We start from the raw sequence: 23,231 nt of genomic DNA, 5'->3' as shown, positions 1-23,231 counted from the left end.
GTGTCCCCATGTCACCCCCCACTTCTATCTCTATGTGACTGGACTTAAAAGGCTAGCTTGGGGGATGACAACCGTCACTCACATCAGAGAGCTGAAAGAGTAGGAAAAGATCTGGAATGGAGGGAGATGAAAGTAAAAATTGCAGATGAGGTAAAGCAGGAAGAGCGTAGTTTTAAAGATTTATCGAGGATTGACAGCTTCGCTGCCAGTCAAAAAAGAAAAAGGATAAGAAATGCAAACCATCCACACATGAAAACCTTCATCTCAAAATGTAAGATTACCTGATTCACTGGTGAAAAATGCATTTTTTGGAAATCCAGTCTCTGTCAATGTTTTGCAGAGGGTGGGGGGTATCTGAAATCCTTCACAAACCACTGAAATGTTTATTCATCCTATGATAATAAAGGCTGATTTGCAGGGAACACATGCAGAGTGTTTTGCAGCTGAGAAATGACTGAATGTGATTTTTGATGTTTTGATGTTAATAATGAATTGAAATGAGTCACTCTCATCAATGTCAGCCTTGTATCTCTGGTAGTTTTACCGGGGTTAAAAGAGAAATTCTTAAAGTTTATGAATATCTGAAAAGATATTTTCTTATTTATAATATTTATAAACATTTAAATTTCAAATTTTAGTATGTGAGTGTTACATGTGTTTGTATCAGAGGTGGGACCAAGTCATTGTTTTGCAAGTCTCAAGTCAAGTCTCAAGTAATGTCAGGCAAGTCAGAGTCGAGTCTCAAGTCACTGGTGTAAAAGTCCGAGTCAAGTCACAAGTCTGAAACTTTGAATTTCAAGTCCTTTCGAGTCTTTAAAAAAAAAAAAGAAAAAATAATGTTGCAGTTATGCTAAATGTAAATATTAGACCATGTAATTTTAAAATCTGTGTTTTTCTCAACACATGACAAAATAGTGAACTTAGAAAATATACACAAATTGTGAAATTGCACCTCTTTAAAATGCAGCTCAATTAAACCTAGCTCCAAGAATAATTTTCACCGACAGTTCTGAGATAAGCTGCATGTTAAAATCGCATGACAAAAATATCATACACATTAAAAAAAACTGTATCACCAACGTAGCCTGGACAACATTTGCTAGTTAGATGAAGTCAGCTATCTCATCTTAGCATATTTATATGCATATTTATAATCATACGGTTCTTGGAGTGAGTGCATACACTCATGAAGTTTAGTAACTTCAGGTCACTGCAACAAGCCCAGGTACAGTTTACCGACGGATGGGTACAGGACCTTGAAATGCACCGTGTAGAACGAAAGACCATCGTACGTATCATAAGTTTACCAGTCTCACAAATCGTCATCATAAATACACATTCGTTAACAGTTTATTAATAGGACCTTTGAGCTCAACGGTAATTAATTAGTAGTGGAAATAATTTCTGGTAGCATCACAGAAATGTAGCAGTGACAATAATACTGTATGCTGTAATTGTACTGGGCAATTAGTGATACAAAAAACCTGTTTTAAACTGTGAATAAAAGTATATGTTTTTGTCAATGTACCATAATAACAGAAGCGAAACGCAATATTGTGTCAGGATAATTTACTATTTATGCACAATAAATAAAGGAGCATAGCGCGACAATTTCTGTTCAGCGCCAGACTTGCTTGTAACCTATATCACCAATTATGTTAAGAAAAATGACGCATTAACTACTAAAAAACACTGACCTTCGTGTAAATGCTTGGAGCAGACTAACATGTGAGCTGGAGGGTTCTGGGACGTTATATTTGGTCTTTGAATGGCTGCAATCCAGTCCATCCATCACCTCTTTGTTACTTCGGAAACACGGCTCGAACAATTTCTCTTCAACGACGTAATCCGATAACAACCGATCTCTTTACCCGTCAGCTTCTCGTGGCTGTCATGCGACCGGCTATTGCAGTTAATAATACAACAGCTTCTTGACATTTTTGTGTTTCTTTTTATCGCTGTATAACTGATTTTAATTGAAAGCCTGCGTGCGCTAGTACCGCTTGCCACGAGTTCCCAGAATCCTTTGCGGTTCTACCCGTGAATGATGTCACATTTTCAATCTCTATATAATATGCATGTTAAATTTTATATTTGGGGTAAAATATCAAGTCTTTTCAAGTAAACCGGTTCAAGTCCAATTCAAGTCCCAAGTCATTGGTGTAAAAGTCCAAGTCAAGTCACAAGTCTTACAACATTTTTTCAAGTCAAGTCTAAAGTCATAAAATTAATGACTCGAGTCTGACTCGAGTCCAAGTCATGTGACTCGAGTCCACACCTCTGGTTTGTATTAATCCTATTTGAAACACAGCAGCTCATGAGTCACATTTCTATATCAAGCCACTCCTGAACTAGAGATAACATCAGAAGCATCTTATCCAGGCTAAGGAGAAATAGAACTGGACTGTTGCTCAGTGGTCAAAGTCCTCTTAGATGAAAGTAAATTTAGCATTTCTTTTACAAATCTAGGTCCCAAAGTCTGGTGAAAGCAGGGAGAGGCACAGTATACTGTCTGTTTGAAGTTCAGTGTGAAGTCTCTCCACAATCTGTAATGATTTGAGGTCACCTGCAGATGTTGGTCCAAAGTCAATGCACCATCTACCTGGAAATTTTAGAGCACATCATACTTCCATCTCCTGACAAACTTCATGGAGATAGCAATTTCCTTTTTCCAGCAGGACCTAGCACTTCCCCACAGTGCCAGAACTGCTACCAAATCTTTTGCTGACCATGTTATTACTTTTACTATTACTGTGCTTGATTGGGGTAGCCCACTTGCCTGACCCCATGTGAATCTATGGAGCGCTGCCAACACCTAACACTGCAGAAGAGTTGAAGGCTGCAAAGCAGCCTGGGAAACCTCAACGGTGCCACTCTCCTTTGATGCCAAAATTGGTGGATGTGGTTCAGGAGGTAGAACAGGTTCCACTAATCGGTAGGTTAGTAGGCTGGCTGCTCCAGTCTGCATGCTAAAGTATCCTTGGGCGAGATGCTGAACCCCGAGTTGCTCCCAATACATTGGGTTTGAATGTGTGTGTCAATGTTAGATAGAAAGCTAGAAAACACTTAGACACAGAAAAAGTGCTTGCATGAATGTTGTGTAAAGTACATTGAGTTTAAAAGTGCTATATAAGAACCAGTCCATTTACCAAGCAATTTATGGTAGAAAATCCCCGATCAAGTACTGGAGTATATAAATGATAGGGGTGGACAACATAATCAAAATTATACCACAGCAGTTCAGGGAAACTTGTAATAGTGATATTTGTAGAGATACAGGGGGAAAAAGCTTGTTTTATTGGTGATTGCAGTTTACCGGCATAGGCTTGTGTAAGTGCAAAGAAAATTATGTGCATTTTACTGCCATTGACAACACACTGCCTATTTCGAAGTGTGAAACTATTGCCACAAGGTGCCGGTAGCAGGTCGCTGTACAATATTGTCACATAATAAATTTGAAATTAAAAAGTGTTTTCTAACGTGGCTTTTTGTGCAATGCAACCACATCTGCAATTTCCATCCATCCATAACTATCGAGTGCTCCAGAAATACTCGTCATTTGTTTAATTTCAGGGTCGCACATCACCTGCTGCTAGTATCTTTTGCTTGGGTGCCTTCATAGCCTAGTTGTATTCGGCAGTGTATTTTTGCTTTCAGTTTGCTGTTTCCACATTCAGGAACAGTTTTCCTGTTTGTATGAAAGTTTGTTCAAAGTTTTGTGCTTTGCTGGAGGTTGTTGAAGTTCATTCTCAGACATGGCTGGATTTTTGTTGGTGCTGTGCACGCAAGGGAACATTGATATTGTTGATATCATGAAGAAAACGCGTTCTTTTTTTTTTCTTTATCACACAAAACATCATGCTGGTATTATCATGGACAATGTGACATGGTAATTTTTGTTATTATTAAGTCTTTTCTTTCTTTTTTAAGGAAACATTTGAATAATTTCTGGTGATATAGTAGTGTGTATTTGTATGTATATGTATATTAATGTGTATTTTATTTCATTTTTTAAGAAATACTGTTATTTATCCCAAAAGCTGAGACTGTACTATTTTATTGTTGGCAAAACATTTAAAAAAATCAATAAAATAAAGACAATATCACAAAACTAAACTAGACACCCTTAAATGAACTGCAGTGCCTGTGTTCATTGTGATGAAAATACTTTGCCTGGTCCAAAAGTGTGGGTATTGATGTTATAACAGCTCAGACAACAACTGAGGCCTTTAACTTCTGAAGTGAAAAGAAGTCAATATTTTTCTTCAATAAAACGAGTTATTTGCCCAAGCGCTGGGCTTCGGCTACCACAAATTCTGCTTCTGAGCTGTGTGATCTTCAAGAAAAAAACACAGAATGTCCTTAGATTCATTTCTAAAGGCTCTTGTAATGTTTGCAGTTAAGGACCGAACAGGTAAAATAAGTCCTCAGAAGTATGTGTGCATGCACGTTTTTCTATTTATTTATTTTTGTTTTGTTTTTTGCATGTATGCCAGAGAATGCCATCTCACGCTGTTCCTAATCCTTTGCAGATTGAGGTCAGTGGTACTATTGGATGATCCCGGTGTACAACTTCAGCCCGACTGCTGGAAAGGCTGAGATTGGCTGGTGTTATCTGATTTGTTCTGTCCTCCCGACATATCTGGTGTAGGGCTCCGATTGGCTCAGATGCCTTGAGATGAGGTCAAAAATATTAAATATGCCCACAATAAACGGGCCATCCGACAGGAGGAAGCAGCTAACTGCTTTCACCGTCCATTAGTGTGTCTACAGAAAGAATGCAAGTCGATTTCAGGATTGTGTTGGTGGGTGCGGTTGTTATAGTAACTAATGACTGTTCTCACAGGCCCTCAGCACCATGTGGGAGAGTTGCTATGGCAATGCCAGGTTGTAGCGTAGGTGTGTTGTGTGTGAGGTTGCTGTTCACTCATTGTTGACAGGAGTGTCAGAGTGAGAGGACTTTGCTACAACCAGTGTTTGAAGTGCAGAACTTTTGTGTATTGAAAACACCACAGAGCAAAGAAGAGATATTATATATTATTAATATTATTAGATATTATTAATATTACAGGAGTAACTTGCACTGGATTATGAAACTGATGTCCAAATTAACTAACCAACTCCAAAATGTATAATCAGCTACTAATTTATATTTTAATTTCATCTTTGAGAATCCATCATTCAAACAACACAAATTTTAGAAGAGTCCCATAAGATCACACCAGAGTGATTCTGCGGAAGTTCATAACTGATAATATTTAACAATTATTTCCCAGCAGTTACCATCATTACCACTAATTGCTCTGTTTCTGAAACTGTTACAAATAAAGTATTTGAATATAAACACTAATCCAGGCTCAGTAAGATTCCCATGTCAGTTATTGTATTATTGCAAGAAACAAACAAATACATCAGCAGGATAGCTTTATTCCTGCCCAAGGCTCCCATTTGCATCCCTTGCTGCTAGGTGGTTTTTCGAGCACTCAATATGACCTCTAGTGAACTTCCAAATTACCTTGAATCAGACCTTGTCTGTGTTTTTGTAAGACACAAAAATGCAGAAACTGTTTATTCTCGTCTGGACATTTTATACATCTTTACTTAATCCATTTTCAGGAGGCAGTGTCTTATCAGATTGTGGCCCACCTGATTACTTTCCGTATTTTTGTGCCATTACTATCTCATTGTTTTCTTTTTCTTTGAGTGCTTTGTTAAACTCTGGATAACCATATATTGAGTCTCTCTCAAAATCCTCTTTGGTTCTATGCACTTTTGTCCCTCTGATATCTCTTTCTTTTTTAAAAGCAAATGACAGACATCACCACAGTGGCCTCTACTTGCATACATTCAAAATAATGCAAGAGTAAAGCTTTTCTTTCCCACGCATCTACACTTAGACGCAGCAAGTTACTGCGCAGAGGCAGACTCAAACATGCTGAATTGTAATCTTCACAGTGACATTCCCTTAGGAGCGTGAATAGCCAAACACAATGCACTTCAATTTTCTGGCTTTTAAGAAGTGGTCACAGTCCCTGCATGGCAAAGCGCAGAATCCTCTGTGTGAATTATTTACCCAATTAAATTTTGTCCAGTAACCTTTATTTCTAGCATGATCCGCCCCCACCCCCTATGACTGACCTTATTGCCTTTTGGTGTTTTTGCTCGTCTGTAATGGATTTAGTTTTGGAAGCTCAGATCTAATGCTGTCTCTATTTCAGTCTTCCTGACACACATACATAAAGTTTTGCTCTGGTACCTATCTAAAAATACCTCTTTAGCTATTTCAGGTTCCCTTTTAAAGGCTATACATGTTTATTTCTGTCAGTGTGTAGAGTCACTCCATCTTCCTTTCTGAAATTATCACATTTTGATGTATCTTCTGCTTCCTTGCACCCCCCCTCTCTCTGATCTCTTCTGTTCTCAACCATCTGGCTTGGATCCCATCCTTTTTATTCTCAGTTGTATTGTAGATAGAAGGGGTTGGGCTGAATTTATTACAGTAAATTTCGGTCTTGCTGTTTTGTATATTTACTATGCGTGATCCAAATGTTCCAAAAGTTTAGTGAGACACTGTAAGATTACATTTTATTATGTTTTCTGTAGCCAGCCATATGGGATATAATCGGTCTGAAAGAAGTGCCAGAGGGGTCTCTGGAGGATTCTGTCTGTGTGAGATGGAGAAAATACCATCACCACACAGTAACATGTGAAAGTCATATATGGAAGAGGAAATGGAGGGCAGTCACCTCAGGGAAAAAAGCAAGGCTGCATTTACACCTTTTCTCACAGTGCATAAAATTAATAGCTAACAGTGGAATGGACTTTATCACATGTATAATAGCTGAAAACCCCCCAAAATGCTTTTTTGGGTGTATTTGGTTTTCCTTTTTAATCAGCTTTCTATTCTTTAAGGTCTTTTTTTTTTCACAGAGGTAAAGGGTTCATATATTATTTAAGGAAGCAGATGATGCTATTCTAAAACTGAGTAATTACAGAATAATTACCATTATACACGCTAAGTAATAATTGCCCCTGTTCTTCTATTTGTTTTTCAGTTATTGCTGACTCTTTGACAGTAACAGCTCCGGCCCAGACTTTGTCCAAAGTGGAAGGCGACACGCTACAGCTTACCTGCGAGGTGTCTCGGACCACAGTGCAGCACACTCACTTGTCAGTAGGCTGGTACTTAAGGTCCCCAGAGGACCCAACCGCCCCACCTCAGGAGTTAGTCACATTGTCAAGAGACTTCGTTTTGCGCTCTGGGGGGCCGTATCGGCAGAGAATGGCAGCGGGGGACCTCAGGCTGGATAAAACTGGCGCTACAGCCTACAGGCTGACCATTCACAAGCTGCAGCCAGTCGACCAGGGGCTGCTCTACTGCCAGGCTGCTGAGTGGATTCAGGACCCAGATGGAAGCTGGTTTGCTATGACCCGCAAGCAGAGCGACAAGACTCAGCTCCGTATTCAGCCCACTGGTGAGTGAATTGTAAATGGACTGCTTTAAAAAAAAAAAAATTACCTTTGCATACACAGTGCAACTATCATTCAGCTCTCTCACTGAACCATTTATCAGTGGATAAAGCTGCCGTCCAACAAGACCGTTATACTTCTTCTCCATTAGCTTCTACTCGGCTCAACTCTACTCTGTTTCAGTCATTTTCCATTACAAGTGAGTACCACCGCAACGTTGGTGGGCTCGACACAGGTCGTTTGGAACCCCAGCCAAGTGGATATTAAAAAAGGTACCTGTTACCAGGTACTATCATCCAATGGAACACCCTAAAACAGAGGTGAGCCTGGCAGAGTTGGTACTAGTGGAACAGAGGCTTTAGAAACACCGACATGAGGAACTGGGGTTTGAACCACTAACCTTGTGAACCCTAATTCCCTTTCTCTCTGCGCCTCAGAGATAGGCCAAAGGGATCGTATTCTGTGGGAAAGAAAAGGAGGGGTGGTGGGCAGGGTATAGATATTGGTTAGTGTCAGTCCCCTCTGTCCTCTTGAGTGGCACACACTCATGCATGTGGGCCGGGTTTCACTGATTGCTGATCAGTATCTCCGGCTAAGCTCATTAGCTTTCTAAAAAGGGCTTAACTAAACCTCCGCAGATTCCCTACTTTTGTATTTGTGTCTGTTTGATGGGCAACATTACAAGCACATCCAAGAAAAATGTAACCAGCTCCAAATAGCGTGGGTGTTTGACACAGGAGACCTATGGCTTCCACATAAGCAGCTTCCCCAGCAACATGTGGCCCATGGTTCAGAAGGCAGAATGTGTTTTTCAGCCACTTCCTGCCAACAGTTTGTCCGGTGTTGATTGGGCTAGAATGCATTGCTATGAGAGAGACAGCTTTCTTTTAATGCTTCTGCCAAATGTAAAGGAAGAGACCTATGGAAAGCGGAAAGCATTATGGGAGTTTCCATCTTAGGGAGGTACTGCGGGGGTAGCAATAACAAGGTTTGCGTGATGTGCAAGTGTGTGGAAACAAAGAATGTGTTGAGTGGGCTCATATGATAATTATTTAATAGGCAGCCAACCTCTAGACCAAAAAGATGAGAAAAAAAGGCAGCTTAATATCTCATTACATGTCCTTATAGCTTCTCACCCGACTCGAGCCCATCACATTCATTGTCCTGCGTTCCACATACATAAAGTATCCCTTTGTATGCTTCCAAGAAAGGGCCAAAGAGATGGGTGATAAACTGCTTTGACATTAGCTCAGTTACCAAGAAAGCACGCAGTGGCGAATGTCTCATGCCAGTAAATCACTTCAAAGAGGAGTCATTTTGCTTTTCTCCATTAAGCATCAGATCCGCTCTGGACCAATGCGACTTGATGGTGCCCCAGATAGTCGTGCGTGGATGAGAAGGAGAGTGAGAACTCCGATGTAAAGCAGGTTTGTCAGATGAGCTCCTGCTACTTTAGTGAGGAGACAAAGGGCACAAAGAGCTCATCTCTAAACATCCTTTGTTACTCTCTGTCTTCCCTATAATATATAATGGATGCAGGGTTGTTGCGTGACAAAGAGAATAAAGCAGTTGCGTTGTGCGAGCTATGAATGTAACTGCTCAAACTTCAGTGTAATGCGTAAATTCATTTTGGTTTTCTTTCCACGTGCTTATTGCATGACGAAGGAGCCACTTGCACGCCTTAAGGCTGAACTGGTGTATGTGACGTTCCACCTGTCCAAGTGCATATTTGACAGAGAGCCAGGGAAATTTAGAAAGGAGAGGGAGCAGCTTCTCCATTAGACTCCTATTATAAAAGATGGAGTGGATCTCAAGACAGCCCCATCACTAGCTAATCACCCACTGCCGGCATCAGAGAGATGAGCAACAGACAGAATCTTAATGTACCTTTCACTCCCCCCCCCCTTTTTTTTTCCCACCATACCTATCTTTTTTGGTCTTTCCACTCATCTCCTCCCTTGTTCCCTTCTTTCACATACCCTCTTATTTTTCTGCAAACATTGCTCATCACTGCAGGTTTTTTTCCTTCCTCCTCTCCTCCTCACTTTGGCTGCTTGTGCTTAGCATTTACTTCTTTTTTTTTTTTCTTTTTTTTTAAATTACACCCCAACATGAATATGTGTTGGCTCTTTAAGATGATCTTCTACCAGATCTATACTGTATTAAATTAAAAAAAATAATCCCAGTAATGAATGCTTAGAGTTTCCTAATATGTATTTAATAATATATTTGGAATTTGTTGCCAGCAACACATGGCAGAAGGCAGATTTATACACATTTATGTTTTGTATGTGTCAACAATATTCTCTTACCTCTCATCATAATTATCTCTGCGTAACTAGCTCCATACTAGGGGCAGGCTTTGACCTTTTCCACACGATTCACTTTAAAGTCTTTGTAATTACTGCTTGGGGCTACCAACTCACTGAGATGTTTTGCAGCTGTCTCCGATACGTACAGAACTCAGGATCTGAACATTAATATAACAAACAGACACAAATGCAATTGCACATGCAGAGACAACAAGCATGATTTGGCCAGGTAGGGGGCCCTACCAGTGTTTATTCTGCTCTGTGGTTTTAGATCATGCAGGAAAGCAAAAGCGTGCCTGACTGTTTCAAACAGCTAACGAGAATTTTAATTAGAAGTGGGTTTTTTTTCCTAATTGCAGAGGTGAAAACTAGAGAGGAGAGAGCAGGCCTGTCTGTTATGCCACTATCCCACCGAGTGACCTCAACCATCTCTAATTTATATTCTTTTTCTCTGCACGAGCTGATGCCATGTTATTGCCCCATGGCTTTCCTGAATACATCAAACCCCACCTCTACCACCCACTGCTCAGTCTTCTTAACCCCTTTCTCTTGGGTAATGCATGTTCAGCTTACCAAGAAAATGAAGCAGCACTGTGCGCTTCGGTTTCGAGCAGCTTTAATTGAAATCTCCGTGCATTTATTAGCCTTTAACCTTGTTGTTTTCATTTGTTTTCCTTTCTTTCAGACCGGGATTTCAGCATCCAGGTGAGCACGGAGCGACGGTCCTTCACGGCCGGTGAGCCGCTGGAGCTTCGCTGCACCATTGAGGCGCAGAATGTCCCCGAGCGTTTCTTCTCTGTGTCGTGGGTCTTCAGCAGCTCACCGGTGGCCGTGGTGGGCCCCAGTGCCGTGCCTAATCTGGGCCCCGATTATGTCGCCCGGGAGGCCGCCGGTCAAATGACTGTGCGCAAAGAGAGCGTCAACGTGCACCTGCTCAAGCTGCAGCACTTGCGCCCTGAAGATGCCGGCAAGTATATCTGCCGCGTAACAGAGCGGGAGAAGACGCCCACGGGTGACTTCATCGACCGCAGCAAGAGATCCCGCAATGTCCAGATCACAGTCCAGGCACTGAGTGAGTAATAATCTGTTCACTGAAGCCAGTTGTGTGGCCGTCCTGTCCTTAGTTGTCAAGTTCACTAAGAATGATGACATTTTGATAATGGCTGTTTTATCTTCACTTAGTCCACATGTAATATCGTGCTGTGATCCTCTGCTGCGTTTCTCTGCCACCCCACCCCCGTGTCCTGTCCTTCTAAGGGTGGCTATAACGGATAGCTGCAGAGGTTCTATTGTTAGCTGTGAGTAAGAGGGAATGGGATAATGCTACTCTTATTCCTGATTTATTTTCTGTTTGAGTGGATTGCTAAGGATTGGTAATGCAGCATTATGGTCCTTCCCATTTCCTTGGCTTAGTGGGGGAGATGGGGAGGGTGGGTAACACTATAGTAGGATAATGGAGAGCAGAAGAGTCCTGAGTGAAGGAGGCTGAGCTAACAGCCATGAAATGAAAGTGTGGAGAAAGAAAAGAAGCAGAGAATGGCATCTAGCTCTCCAGGGTGGCTCCCTAGGCTAAATTAATGTGTTCTGCTGGGGCAAACCTCCTCAGCTGGGTTAAGCAGGGCTAGCCAATGGGGTGATGTCAGCCTTGCAGCTGATTGATACAAATATACAGTTAAACCTTTAAAACCTTGTTCCCAAATCACTTCTGGTGTTTTTTCTTCTACACACTCATAGCATCTGTGTCTGATGCTGCCTTCCCTTGTCTCTCTGTGCTACCATGCCTCTGAGGACTAGAACAGTGCATGGAGCCAGCCAACTGATACCAGCATAATAAAACATAATGGCCACAAAGTAGTATCTCTGCTCAAGCAGCCGATGCTACCTTATTCTGACCGTTCTGCAGCCCCTGTTAAATCACCCCAAAACAATGGCCCAGAGCCTGCAGCAGTCTCTTGGGAATATCTCTGTATGGAAGGTTTGTTTTTCCAACAAAAGGCCCTAATGCCATATAAAGGATGTTTATAGGGTTTACACAAGATAATGGGCATGGTTATTGGTGGAGAACTTTCATGAAACACAGCAGTAGTGTTCGGGGAGCGTGTGTGTCGTATGCAGACTTTCCTTATGCCTCCTTTCTCTTACATTCAGGCACAGACACAAAGTTTGAAGATGTGCTTCATCACTTTAATTTGTGGAATTGGGGGGGGAAGCTGTTAATGGGTTGCGACAGGGGTTTATAGTTGATGATTTAGCGGCAGGCAGAGGTTACAGCGAAGGAAAAACAGGGGTAAACACTCATGACAAATGAATGTTGATGGATGGAGTTTACCTTTGCACTGAGAGAGGGAGGGAGAGCTCACTTGCCAGACTGAATCTCTATCATAAAGATGGAAGGGACAGGTGATAAGGTAGGGAAAGAGAGTTGGGGCTCTTTGGGATTGGAGAGAAAAATGCATTCTGTTCAGCACAAAGGAGAAGGAGCCGGTGGGTAAAAATTGAAAAAATTAAATAACAGGGAAAGGAACGTTGACTAGACCAAGAGATTTTTAAGGGTAGGCAGGCAGATATATCTACATGTTACAGTCTATTCTTAGCTGTGTAAGAAAACTATGAGCTGTTCAAATGAAAGACAAAAGTAAAGGATGAAGCATTTTCCCTTTTTTAATGTGAATCTGATAGAAATAAGAATTGAATTCATTTCATATTCACAGAGGACTCATGCTTATTAGGAGGGCCGGTGAGCTGAGAGGGAGGCAGCAGAGCTTGGCCTAAGGGAAGGAAAAAAAAATGTGAGAATTCTTAAGCCGCACCCCCCACGAGACAGCAGCACTAGCTCCGCAGAGGGGAGGAGAGCTTATGGGTCAACCAGAGCTCCGTGATGTTTGATGGATGCTGAAGTGATAGGAGTCTAGATAAAGCAGAAAAACAGAGCAGAAGAGTCAGTAAAGACTTTTATCCTTCTCCTCTGAAGTGCCACTGAGCCCTGTGATCTGAACCTTCTTTCCTGTGCGTATTAAGGACTTGGTGAACAAGCTTCACAAGGTTCAGGAAGAGAATCTCAACCCACACACACACACAAAACTTATCAGTGTGTCTACTGTGGCTGTCACTCTGATGTGCCTGGGGCCAGTTACAAAACTGCACTATCTTACCCTGACACATGCTTCCATACACACTCATAAGCATGCAAACAGACGCACACAGCACTTTTACAGTGTTGCACTCCAGGGAAAAGCTCAGCAATTTGATTTATTGCCCATGGCCACCTCTGCTCTCTGAATTGTTTGACACAGACAGAGTTATTCTAGCTATCTCTTGGATTCAGTTTGAGAAGGAGTTACGCTTTTGGATGAGTTCCTGTGTCCTAAAATCCGTATCAAATATAGTATCTAGATCCGATCACTTTTCCTTTTTTTTTTTTCTCTTGTTTTCTTTTTGGGGGGCTTTTTGTGTATTTCATCTTTAATTGATATCGTGGACATTTTGCCCTAATCGACACTTACACGTCATTATTTTCCATCATCTAGTTTTCTATGAGCACGGTGACTGTGCTGGTGCAGTCATAGCATTGATCTGTGTTTTATAAGCAGCCAATATTTTATCAGGATTGGGAACTAAACATAAATTATACAGTAATTTTCATACAAGGAAAAATATAGCAGACAGAAACCACAGGCTACGTTCCCACTAAAAACAATGACCAGCCCCAGTCTGTTTTTTTCAGTATGGAACTGGTTCCAGGTTTGGACCCAGCGCTGCACTAGTGGAAAAAAGATGAAAATGTTTTGAAAAACCTCTACTTTACACAAGTGTAGAGATTGCAGTAAAATTCTGGCATGGGAGTAAAATCTATGGAGAGAAATATGCCTAAAAATGCATATGCTATGATCCATAAGTGTAACGATTTACAAATGTGTACAGTAATTTATGAAGACTCACAAATGTGTGGTTCAATCCTTGCACAAATGTGAAGTAAAACTATTTAATTTTATTTACATTTATTTATTTATATTAATTTTTCCAGAATGAAGACTGATCATTTACACACAATTTTTTAAGTTTGGTTTCACAGCTCTGATCATTTTCTCTTTCAAAAAGCTTTCTGTGCATTTAAAAGTCTAAAAATAAAAATAAAAATATTGGGGAAATCCGTTTTTTAAATCTACAAATATAAGTCTTGGTTTTGGTATCAGTCTTAAAAATCTTATCAGTTGGTATGTAAGTAAGTAAGGTTTACTATATAGCACTTTTCAAGAATAAAACTCACAAAGTGCTTTACAAAACAGAAGTATGTATACACCAAGTTGGTTTGATTGCACTGGAATGGCTGGCGCATTAGCGTGTCAATTGAAACTAGTGCCAGCTACCCCTCACACGTCTTGATTTGATATACTTGTTAGCCTCATGATCAACCAGTCTTTTCCAGTCGAAATTAAAAACAAAACAAAACAAAACAAAAAAAAGATCAAAAGGGCCCGGCGGCTTTCAAGAGAAGTGGGAGGCAGAGTAACTGATCGCTAACATGAAAGGGTAAACCTCTTTGTCTTGTGTGCGGAGCCGATGTGACCATAATTGAAGAATATAGCACAAGATGACACTATGAAACAAAACGCCAGGACAAACAGCAGAATCTTCAGAAGGCAGAAGAGATGAAAAGAAGTTTGGTGTCATGGCAGACTGTGTTCACAGAAGCAACATTTCAAAGAGAGGCTGTTGTTAAAGCCAGTTTTATTGTGGCAGAAGCAATGGCCAAATCAGCCTGGTGACAAAGTGAGGAGGAATTTTTAAAGTGGTGCATATTTAAAGTGTGCAATCCCAGACAAAAAGTAAGCATTTTAAGTACTCGGAATACTGTTACCGATTGTCTTTGTGAGGTTGCCACCAATCTGCAAAAACAGCTGATGGAAAAAGGAGAAGACTTCGCTGCAAATTCCCTTCCTGTGACATGGTTGATACTGCCCAGCTCTCGAGCTTCACGCGTCGAGCTGACTCCAGGGGAACTGTTGGGAATTAAATCAATGCAATGGCACAACTAAGGGAAAAGACATATTTGAAGAAGTAATCGAAGTGCGTAACTTAAATGAAGCTGCTTTGGGGGAGCGCCAAAGGAATGACAACAGATGGACCGCCTGCGATATGTGGTGAAAAGAGTGGCTTAGTGGACAGCTGTGTGGGAGAAGACGCACTGGTGAAGTCACAGTTTATAACTGCCTTATACACCAGTAAGTGTTGTGTGGTAAAACCCTGAAAGTGGAACGTGGAATTAGCCCGGTAACACCAACATTTATCATTACATGAACCAACGGTTTAAGAGATGATGTGTGTACATGAAGGCATGCCCTATCACACAGAAGCGTCATGGTTAAATGAAGGGAAAGTGCTGGAAAGATGTTTCAAGTTGAGTTTATGGAAAGCAAAGGGAAAGATGCCAAAGAGCTCGTGGATGAAAAATGGCTCTGTGAGTTTGAATTTTGGTGCGAAATACCAGTTCACTGTGGTAGGGGCAGCTTCAGGGGTAGGGCCATGTGATGATGAAACATGCAAGAGCTTTTAAAGCCAATCTGGCCCTGTGGGAAACACAGATGTTAGAAGGAAACCCGAGTCACTTGCTGTCAATCGATGATGGAGCAGATCTGTAGCGCTGCATTGCCCGTTGCACTTTTTGTTGAAAAACTGAGCAAACACAACTGCGCTCTCAGAGCGAGTTTTCTGACTTTGAAGCCCAGAAAATCAAGTTTGAACTTCTCAGCAATCCATTTGCAGTTGACTGTGAAAGAGCACCTATAAGCACACACACACACACTCACACAAGCTGCTCCAATGCTCTGCATGTTTGGCAGCACTTAACTGCATTTGGCAACTTTCCTCTGTGATAAAGACGAACACCAAACAGGAGTCTCGTTACTTGTGCACACGTTCAATCCGTCCTGAAAATATTCACAGCACCGAACCTGAACCAAACACTAAACTTGCAGTTTGAAGAGAAAAACAATGACCAGGCATCTGGCTTAAGCTGTTTTGCATCACAGCAAAGTGTGGTTAAATATATATGCTTCTTTTTTTCTTTTTTTTTATCTTTCAACAGATTGATCATTAAAATGTTGTTTCGTTTGTTGGTGTTAATGAAATCAGAATAATTTTAGATTTCCATCATGGACAAAACAGTTTTAATAGTCTGCAAGAAAACATTTTTACTGGAAATGACTCAGAAAAAAAGTGCATATTGAGAAAAATACATCAAAAATAAATTCTACTGATACATTCTTTCATTTTTTTTTCTCCTTTTCTCGTTTGTTTGTTAGACATAAGTCTTCTTAATTCTAAGCTATTGTAGGAGAGTTAGAGTTTGTATTTCTGTATGAATAATTCACCATAATAGAAATAATTATAATAAAAAAAATCACTTTAAGTCTGTTTTCTTCAATAAAATATTTACCATGATTTGGATGTAGCCCCTCTATGACTGACCTTGACAGTCCTTGTTGTTCAAAGGCCACTCATGAGTTAAAGGATGCTGATCAGCCACAACAATAGTACCACTGATCAGTGAAGTTAATGACATTCTGCTTTGTAATAAGATGAACAAACTTTGAGCCTTAACATTAATGGCCTCAATATGAAGCACCTTTAGCAACACAGTGGGGGAGCTACACAACATTAAGTAGGCAGATAAACTGTTGTGACTCGATGTATTAGAGCCCACTTGGAATTTGACCTGACAAACAGACTCTGATGAAAAGGCTGAAGAAAACTTTTCTCTGGTCTGATGTGACAGAAGTGCAGCTCTTTCGTCAGAATGGCCCTGTGACAGCCCACAGTTTAAAAAACCACAGTTAGAGACCTGAAGATGTCACATTTTAAGTCTGTTAAGACATGAACTTATTGAAAAACACTGCGAGCCATGCTGGATAGACTTTTGCAGAGTTCTGAATTTAGTAATCCATCCATCGCATCCATTATATTTTGCTTATTGGGGGCAGGTCACAGGGGCAGCAGCCCAAGCAGAGAAGCGCAGACTTCTTCTCCCCAGCCTCCCCCTCCAGCTTATTAGTATTATTATTTATGTAAATGGGCGTGTGGATATTTTCTCAGTCAGCTTTCTCTCTGCATCACAACCAACTCACTGTCTATCTCTGTATTTTCTCTTCCCACTCAGAGAGCAACATCACAGTGTTCTTGTCCAGTAACTCCTCAGTGGTCCTAGAGGGTGACGTGATCCAGCTGACCTGCACAGTCCACGCTACCACGGGCCCCGTGTCTGTTGTCTGGCAGTGGACAGACAGCAAAACAGCTTCACTGACCAAGGAAGTGGCTTCCATTGATCGGGACGGCACAATATGGCATAGCCCCAGCTACAGAGAGCGTGCCAGTTATGGGGAGATACGCGTGGAGAAGGTGCGAGCTGACACATTCTCTCTTTCCATACACAACGCCTTACCTGGGGACAGGGGCCTGTACCGCTGCTCAGCCACTGAGTGGCTTCACACCGGCTCTGAATCTGAGCTAAACTGGGAGAAGAGTGAAGAAAGATCCGACACCAAGATGGTCAATGTCACAACTGTCGGTGAGCAATGTCATCCTAATCTGATCTGTATTCTAATATCTACAAGTCAGTGAGGCATGTAAATGCCCTGACAATTCCAGCATGTCTGTACACAGAATCAAAGGGACACACATGGGTTTTGTGATTTGCTAAAGACTGACAAATGGCTCAGGAAAAACATGGAGTCCACATGGTAGAATAAAGCATGTTTTATTCATGTACTGCTTAGGGGCTAGAGCTATTATGACACACACTCTCACACCACCTGCCTCATGTCAAGAGCAGTGCTTCCATGACACCCATGATAGACCCACACGTGCGCACACACACACTTGGATTAGCCAGAATTATTAGAATGGAAATGCAGTGGAAATGTGTTTCACAGTCTGTGGGTCTCCTCTGTCATTGCTGACTTAAGCTGAACATCCTCAGTACAGGCGGAGGAAGCCACTGGAGCAGAGCAGTGAGGCGCTGGCAGGGCAGGAGCACCGGGTGCAGCATGCACACACACATAGACACACAACTAACGGATTAGCTCCCTACAGCAGCAGACAGTGGTGCTGCAGAGAGGAGATGTCAGTTTTTAATAGAGATGGACCGATCCGATATTACGTATCGGTATCGGTCCGATACTGACCTAAATTACTGGATCGGATATCGGAGAAAAATAAAAAATGTAATCCGATCCATTAAATATCACGAAAGCACCTCACAAAACTTGCAACACGCCGTAACTCACCTCAGAACGTTAGCAGTCGGAGCAGTATGCGTCACGTGATAGAGCGGCTGTGGCATGCGGGACCTGTCGGTGGTCTGGATAGCATTTGGAGCTTCGCTAGCAACCTGGCATTTCATCTCCGACAAAGTTATCCCCGAGAGAAGTAAAGCAAGTGTGTAAGTCCATCTCTGAATGTTTGTAAAGCATTCCCACGTTAAGCTTAACGAGCGACTGCCTCTCGCTCTCCGGCTGCTACTTCAATCGTGAAACTGCTTAAATGATCAGCTGATCGGCTTTTCTGTCGCGAGTCCGTGTCTCTTGTTTGTTTTTGGTCCACTTTGCACCAGAAAGAGGAAACCAGCGGCTGAACAACAGCAGAACGTTTAAGCTTGATAAGCTGTTGTTAGAATTCATTTAATATTACTTTCTACACCAGGATCTTTTTCTACGTAGCTGACGCTGGTAACTGTGCAGGGGCGGATCTAGCAAAGTTTAGCCAGGGGGGCCGATAGGGCATTAACTGGGAAAAGGGGGCACAAAGACATACTTTTCTTTCTTATTCTCATTTAAAATGTCGAGCTTTTAATAAATAATTATCTGACACCCAAAGTTTTAATTTGATGTAAAATGAATAGAAGTCAATTACTGTATATAGTGACTATTAAGTCTAATATATATACCCTAGTAAGCTATAGTACTTTTTACTTTGGGAAGGTACCATCTGTGCAGTCTGCAATTTTGTTGAAGAAAGATGTTGAATCTATTTAATATTTCTTGAAAAAGAATTGATTTCTGTGCATTTTTTTTCCACACTGCATCAAATTAAGGTTGATTACGTCGATTAAGCATCATGAGGTGGAGCGTGAGGGGTGGTTCCCTATTTTTTATTTATTTATTTTTGTTGTTGCTGGGAGTTGGAACCCTATTAGTTAGGTTGCTTAATATTTACGCTAAGTACTCTTTAAAATACCAGAATAGGGAGGATGGTGTAGGTCTAAGTTTATTAGATTGATCAGTATTGCTGAACTATGAAATATTTTTTTTGTATACAGGTATAACAGAATAGCTTTAGTGTAGTTGTTGTTTTAAACTTGAGTATGAACTTGCAGACTTGCAAAATGCAGCAAGATATTTTAAAAAACAGTTTTGTTGATTAAAAAACACTATATCGGATTCATATCGGTATCGGCAGATATCCAAATTTATGATATCGGTATCGGTATCGGACATAAAAAAGTGGTATCGTGCCATCTCTAGTTTTTAAGTGGCCATTTCTTAAGTTTGGGCAACAACAGAAACATTTGTTTGAGGAACAAGGGACATATTATGCAAATCCGAAAAAAGGAAGTCCAAAGATGTTCATCTTTCTTCAGTTGCACTTCTCGACAACCCTCTTCTCCTCCATGCTTGGCTTTCTAAATAGGCATGATAGCATGACGGTCAATACATGTGTTATGTCTGATTTGTTTTGGCCTGTGTTTTTCCTCACTTTAGCTTCCAAAAGCATGTTTATTGGACCTAAACCTACCATGTGAATGGAGCATTTGATTTAAAAAGAAAAAGAAAATCTTACACTTCTGTTCCTGAGCTTAAAAGGCCAAACACAGGATTGATTACTGCTTGTAAAAGCAGTGACTGACAGTGTGGTGGGTGAAATTTCATGCGGCCACTGTGCCCATACCGTATTCTATATCATCCTTATTCACAATTCCCTTTGCTTCCTGACAAGACCTACTGAGAATAGCAAGTGGATGTCCTCTGGGACTTATTTAGTTGACTGGCATTAGGGGCCCTTATGGTGTTTCAGGTGGCACACATAAGCAGACAAATGACAGTGGAGGGTACATATTCACACACACGGTGTTCCAAACAATCAAGCACACTTTGTACGGTAATGGAAAGAAACACAATGTTTATTCACACACAAAAAGAGAGTTGTATGGGGAAAAAAATGGATCAGCGTGAAATCCTCTTTTCTGTCACTGAGGCAGACAGACTGTGAGGGGAAAATGGAAGAGGGTTGCCAGGCGATGAGAGATGGAGTGAGAGGGGAGAGTTATTGTCTGTTAGAGAATTATGGCCCCAGGCGGCTGTCCCAGCTGTAGCCAAGTCTGGACAGAAAGCCATTGATTACATCCTGAAGGACGCTGAGGATGATGACTGTCAGAGGACAGGAGAGGGTGAGGGACGGAGAGAAAGCAACGATGCTGTCGACAAGAACATAATGGAGAATGCGCAAAGTCTCAAGGAAACGAATTATCCGATCTGGCAAAAGTCAGACTTCATCAACATGTTTTCATTCCACCTCACGCTTTTTTTTGTTGTTGTTGGTGTTGTATCTGTGTATGACCATCTTTCTCATTTTCAAGTGCAATCAGTCACATTCAATGAGTGCCCTGAAATAGGTGCAGCAGGGCCAGAGAGAAAAGGGATTGTTTTTTTTTTATTATTATTATTGTTTATTTGTTTCACCCAGCCCATCTCTTTTCTCTCTCCCTCTCTGATCACTCTTGTTTTCCAGTGTAGGTGTCTGTTGGCAGTAATATAAGGAGTTGGGAGATTGTTTTTAGCTTAATGAGGATAGTTTAGACTTGGCAAGCAGTTGAGCGTAGATCGAACATCGGCGCTTAGAGGAAATCTCCCCCCTGGGTTTTCTTTGTTGCATCACCGTTAATTTTGAGGCGCTCTCTCACAGTCAAGCTTACAAATTCACACTCACGCGCACACACAGCTGTCTTTTGACACCTGTAATGATGCTGGAGAATACTTGGAGACTGAGAAATGCTTTACCTGTGAACTCTTAGATAAGTATGGTCTTATTCAGCAGTGGACTTTCTTCCTCCTGGTACCTATGCTGAAACAAAAACTCTTTCCAGAATGTGATTACTTTTTAAACTTTATTATGTAAAGATTTATCATTAGTCAGATAAAAAGCCCATTTGACTGTGTGCCAGCCTAACTTTCTTTCCCCTCTTCTTCCATCATCTAGAGTCCTCCTTCTCGGTGTCGGCCTCATCGCGCACACCATCCATAACCTTCGGAGACTCCTTTGATCTCCTGTGCCTGGTCAAGCCCCGCCATAACCCACGCGTCCCCACTTCCGTCACCTGGCACTTTAAGCCAGCTGGAACAGAAATCGATGGCGAGGCTGAAGGAGAGTTCAAAGAACTGGTGACTTTCACGCGCGAAGGCACGCTGCAGTGGGGGGAGCAACTGCTGGGATTGGGCACCCGCACCACCGTGGACCGCTCCCACTCCCACACCAATTTCTGGCTGTCTGTGACCCGGGCCGGGCGCCGTGAGGCGGGCAAATATCGTTGCACTGCAGTCCTGTGGAGGAGGAACTACGACAACAGCTGGAGCAGAGTGGCCAATCGCACTTCCAACCCACTTGGCATCAGTGTCCTACAGCCAGGTAAAGCTGCAAGACTGTGTTGCCAGGTTGACACACATCTAATTGGAGTGGACACAGACCAGCACACAAACGGGGATAAACACAGATTCAAACATACAGTCACACACAGACTTATACACTTTCAAATAGGGTGAAGGCACCAGAGCTTAGAGGATTTCTACCTGCTCTAATTGCTCTTAGTCTGTGGTTTAGCCACTAATTGGCGTTTCTGTGGGGGTGTGTGTGTGTGTGTGTGTGTGTGTGTGTGTGTGTGTGTGTGTGTGTGAGTGTGTGTGACTGAGTATGCAGGGCAGGGTGGAGCCTCCTAATGGAGCGCAGTGAATGGATTGCTAAATATCCCACAGGAAGAGAAAACTGAGTGAAGGAGGGAGGAGAGAAAGTAGCAAAGGACAGAGACGGAGCGAGAGAGAAAGTGTGATAAAGGGAGTGAGCGATCTGTCCTTGAACCCTTTTCCTCAGCGGAGGCATTAAACTGTCTATTCCGCCCTCATTGGCCTTCTGTGCTTCACAGGCACACTCACATGCACGCACAGAACCCATTCAGACACAGCCCAATTAGTGGCCGAATGCAAACAAAAAATCCCCACAAAGAAGCACAAACCCGCTTTGGCCCAATTTAGCCCAGTCTGATGTACCTTAACAGTACGATACTTCATTTATTCAGGTGAATTTACCCCTGGAAAAAAGCTCATCCTGCTGATAAAATAACCCACTATTTTCGTAGGATTTAAAGCAGTCCAACTAAGCGTTGTTGTACCTGCTGTACAACAGGGGATCCGATTTGTTGGATTTAGCAGGAAGAATGTCAGCGAGATGTGTGGGTGGGATGACAAGTAGGCTTTCAAGTGTTAAAATAATATCAGCAGGTTCTACATGTGACCGTGAACAATGCGTGCCTGCAGGCACCTGTTCAGGTGGGGATAAGTGAGATGCTGTATTGAGTTCAGAGGCACTTTGTGATGATCAACAGCACTTTTCAAGTCGGCCAGATGAATGTCGTTGCACGTATAGTATGAATAGTCTTTCATTCCGTGGTGCTGTTAATTCAGATGCTGTTGCAGAAAGTCATACTGCAACAGATGAAACTTTCTTTAGCAAAGCATCTTATGGTGAATGTCAATTTGGTCGTTTTGACCAAGTGTCCCACGCCCAGTAGAATTTCAGCAAAATCATATTTTCATCAGTACATCTTCTTGTCAGTCAGTACAATACACTGACTCAGCTTTCGTACTTGATCCAAGGTCAAGATGACCCAGCTGAACATCACCTCTCTTCCTGCTCTCAAACTCAACTCAGACTTAATGTCTCTCCCGCTGCGGTCCTCAGTGTAACCCACACATGCACCTCCAGATGAGTGCAGATGGGACTAAAACATGTAAGAAAGAAATACGAGCAATAAGAGTTCAGTTTTATTATCTAGAATGGAGCAATACATAATGCAAACATGTATTAAACAAACCTATAGAAGCACTACAGTGCAGAGACGGTGCTTTACTTGCGTGACTGATTCTGCTCTGACCTTAACCGCTCATGCAGACCGCGCTGCATCTCCGGCCCCTTCAAAAAGTATTTGGAAATCAACTTATCATCCTGAATGCTCATTTACCTCCTGCCCGTGCGCAGTTTACTTTGTTTATCCATAACCAGAAAAATGTAAAAGGACACAAACACACAGAGACAGACATTTCATAGCAATCAGGGGTCTCCTCCTTCCACTCTCTTTTCCAGCAGTGTCTGTCTCTAAGACAAAGTGATCGGTTAGCTTGGTAATAC

General features: G+C 41.9%; 1 protein-coding gene across 1 annotated transcript in view; it reads left to right on the top strand.

Moving 5' to 3' along the window:
* igsf3 (immunoglobulin superfamily, member 3) overlaps positions 1-23,231 on the top strand; it is a 78,995-nt gene that overhangs the window by 41,887 nt on the left and 13,877 nt on the right. The window contains exons 3-6 of the mRNA XM_086266075.1: positions 7,056-7,475; positions 10,468-10,854; positions 16,939-17,346; positions 21,033-21,458. Coding sequence (XP_086122201.1) covers positions 7,056-7,475; positions 10,468-10,854; positions 16,939-17,346; positions 21,033-21,458 — 1,641 coding nt within the window. The remainder of the gene's footprint in view (positions 1-7,055; positions 7,476-10,467; positions 10,855-16,938; positions 17,347-21,032; positions 21,459-23,231) is intronic.

Source organism: Aulonocara sp. 'chitande type north' Nkhata Bay, linkage group LG16 (genome assembly GCF_057382095.1).
Source record: "Aulonocara sp. 'chitande type north' Nkhata Bay isolate Kocher_YH1m ecotype deep benthic linkage group LG16, A_spYH_male_GT1.1, whole genome shotgun sequence".
NCBI classification, from domain to species: domain Eukaryota; kingdom Metazoa; phylum Chordata; class Actinopteri; order Cichliformes; family Cichlidae; genus Aulonocara; species Aulonocara sp. 'chitande type north' Nkhata Bay.
This window is presented reverse-complemented; position numbering and strand designations above follow the sequence as displayed.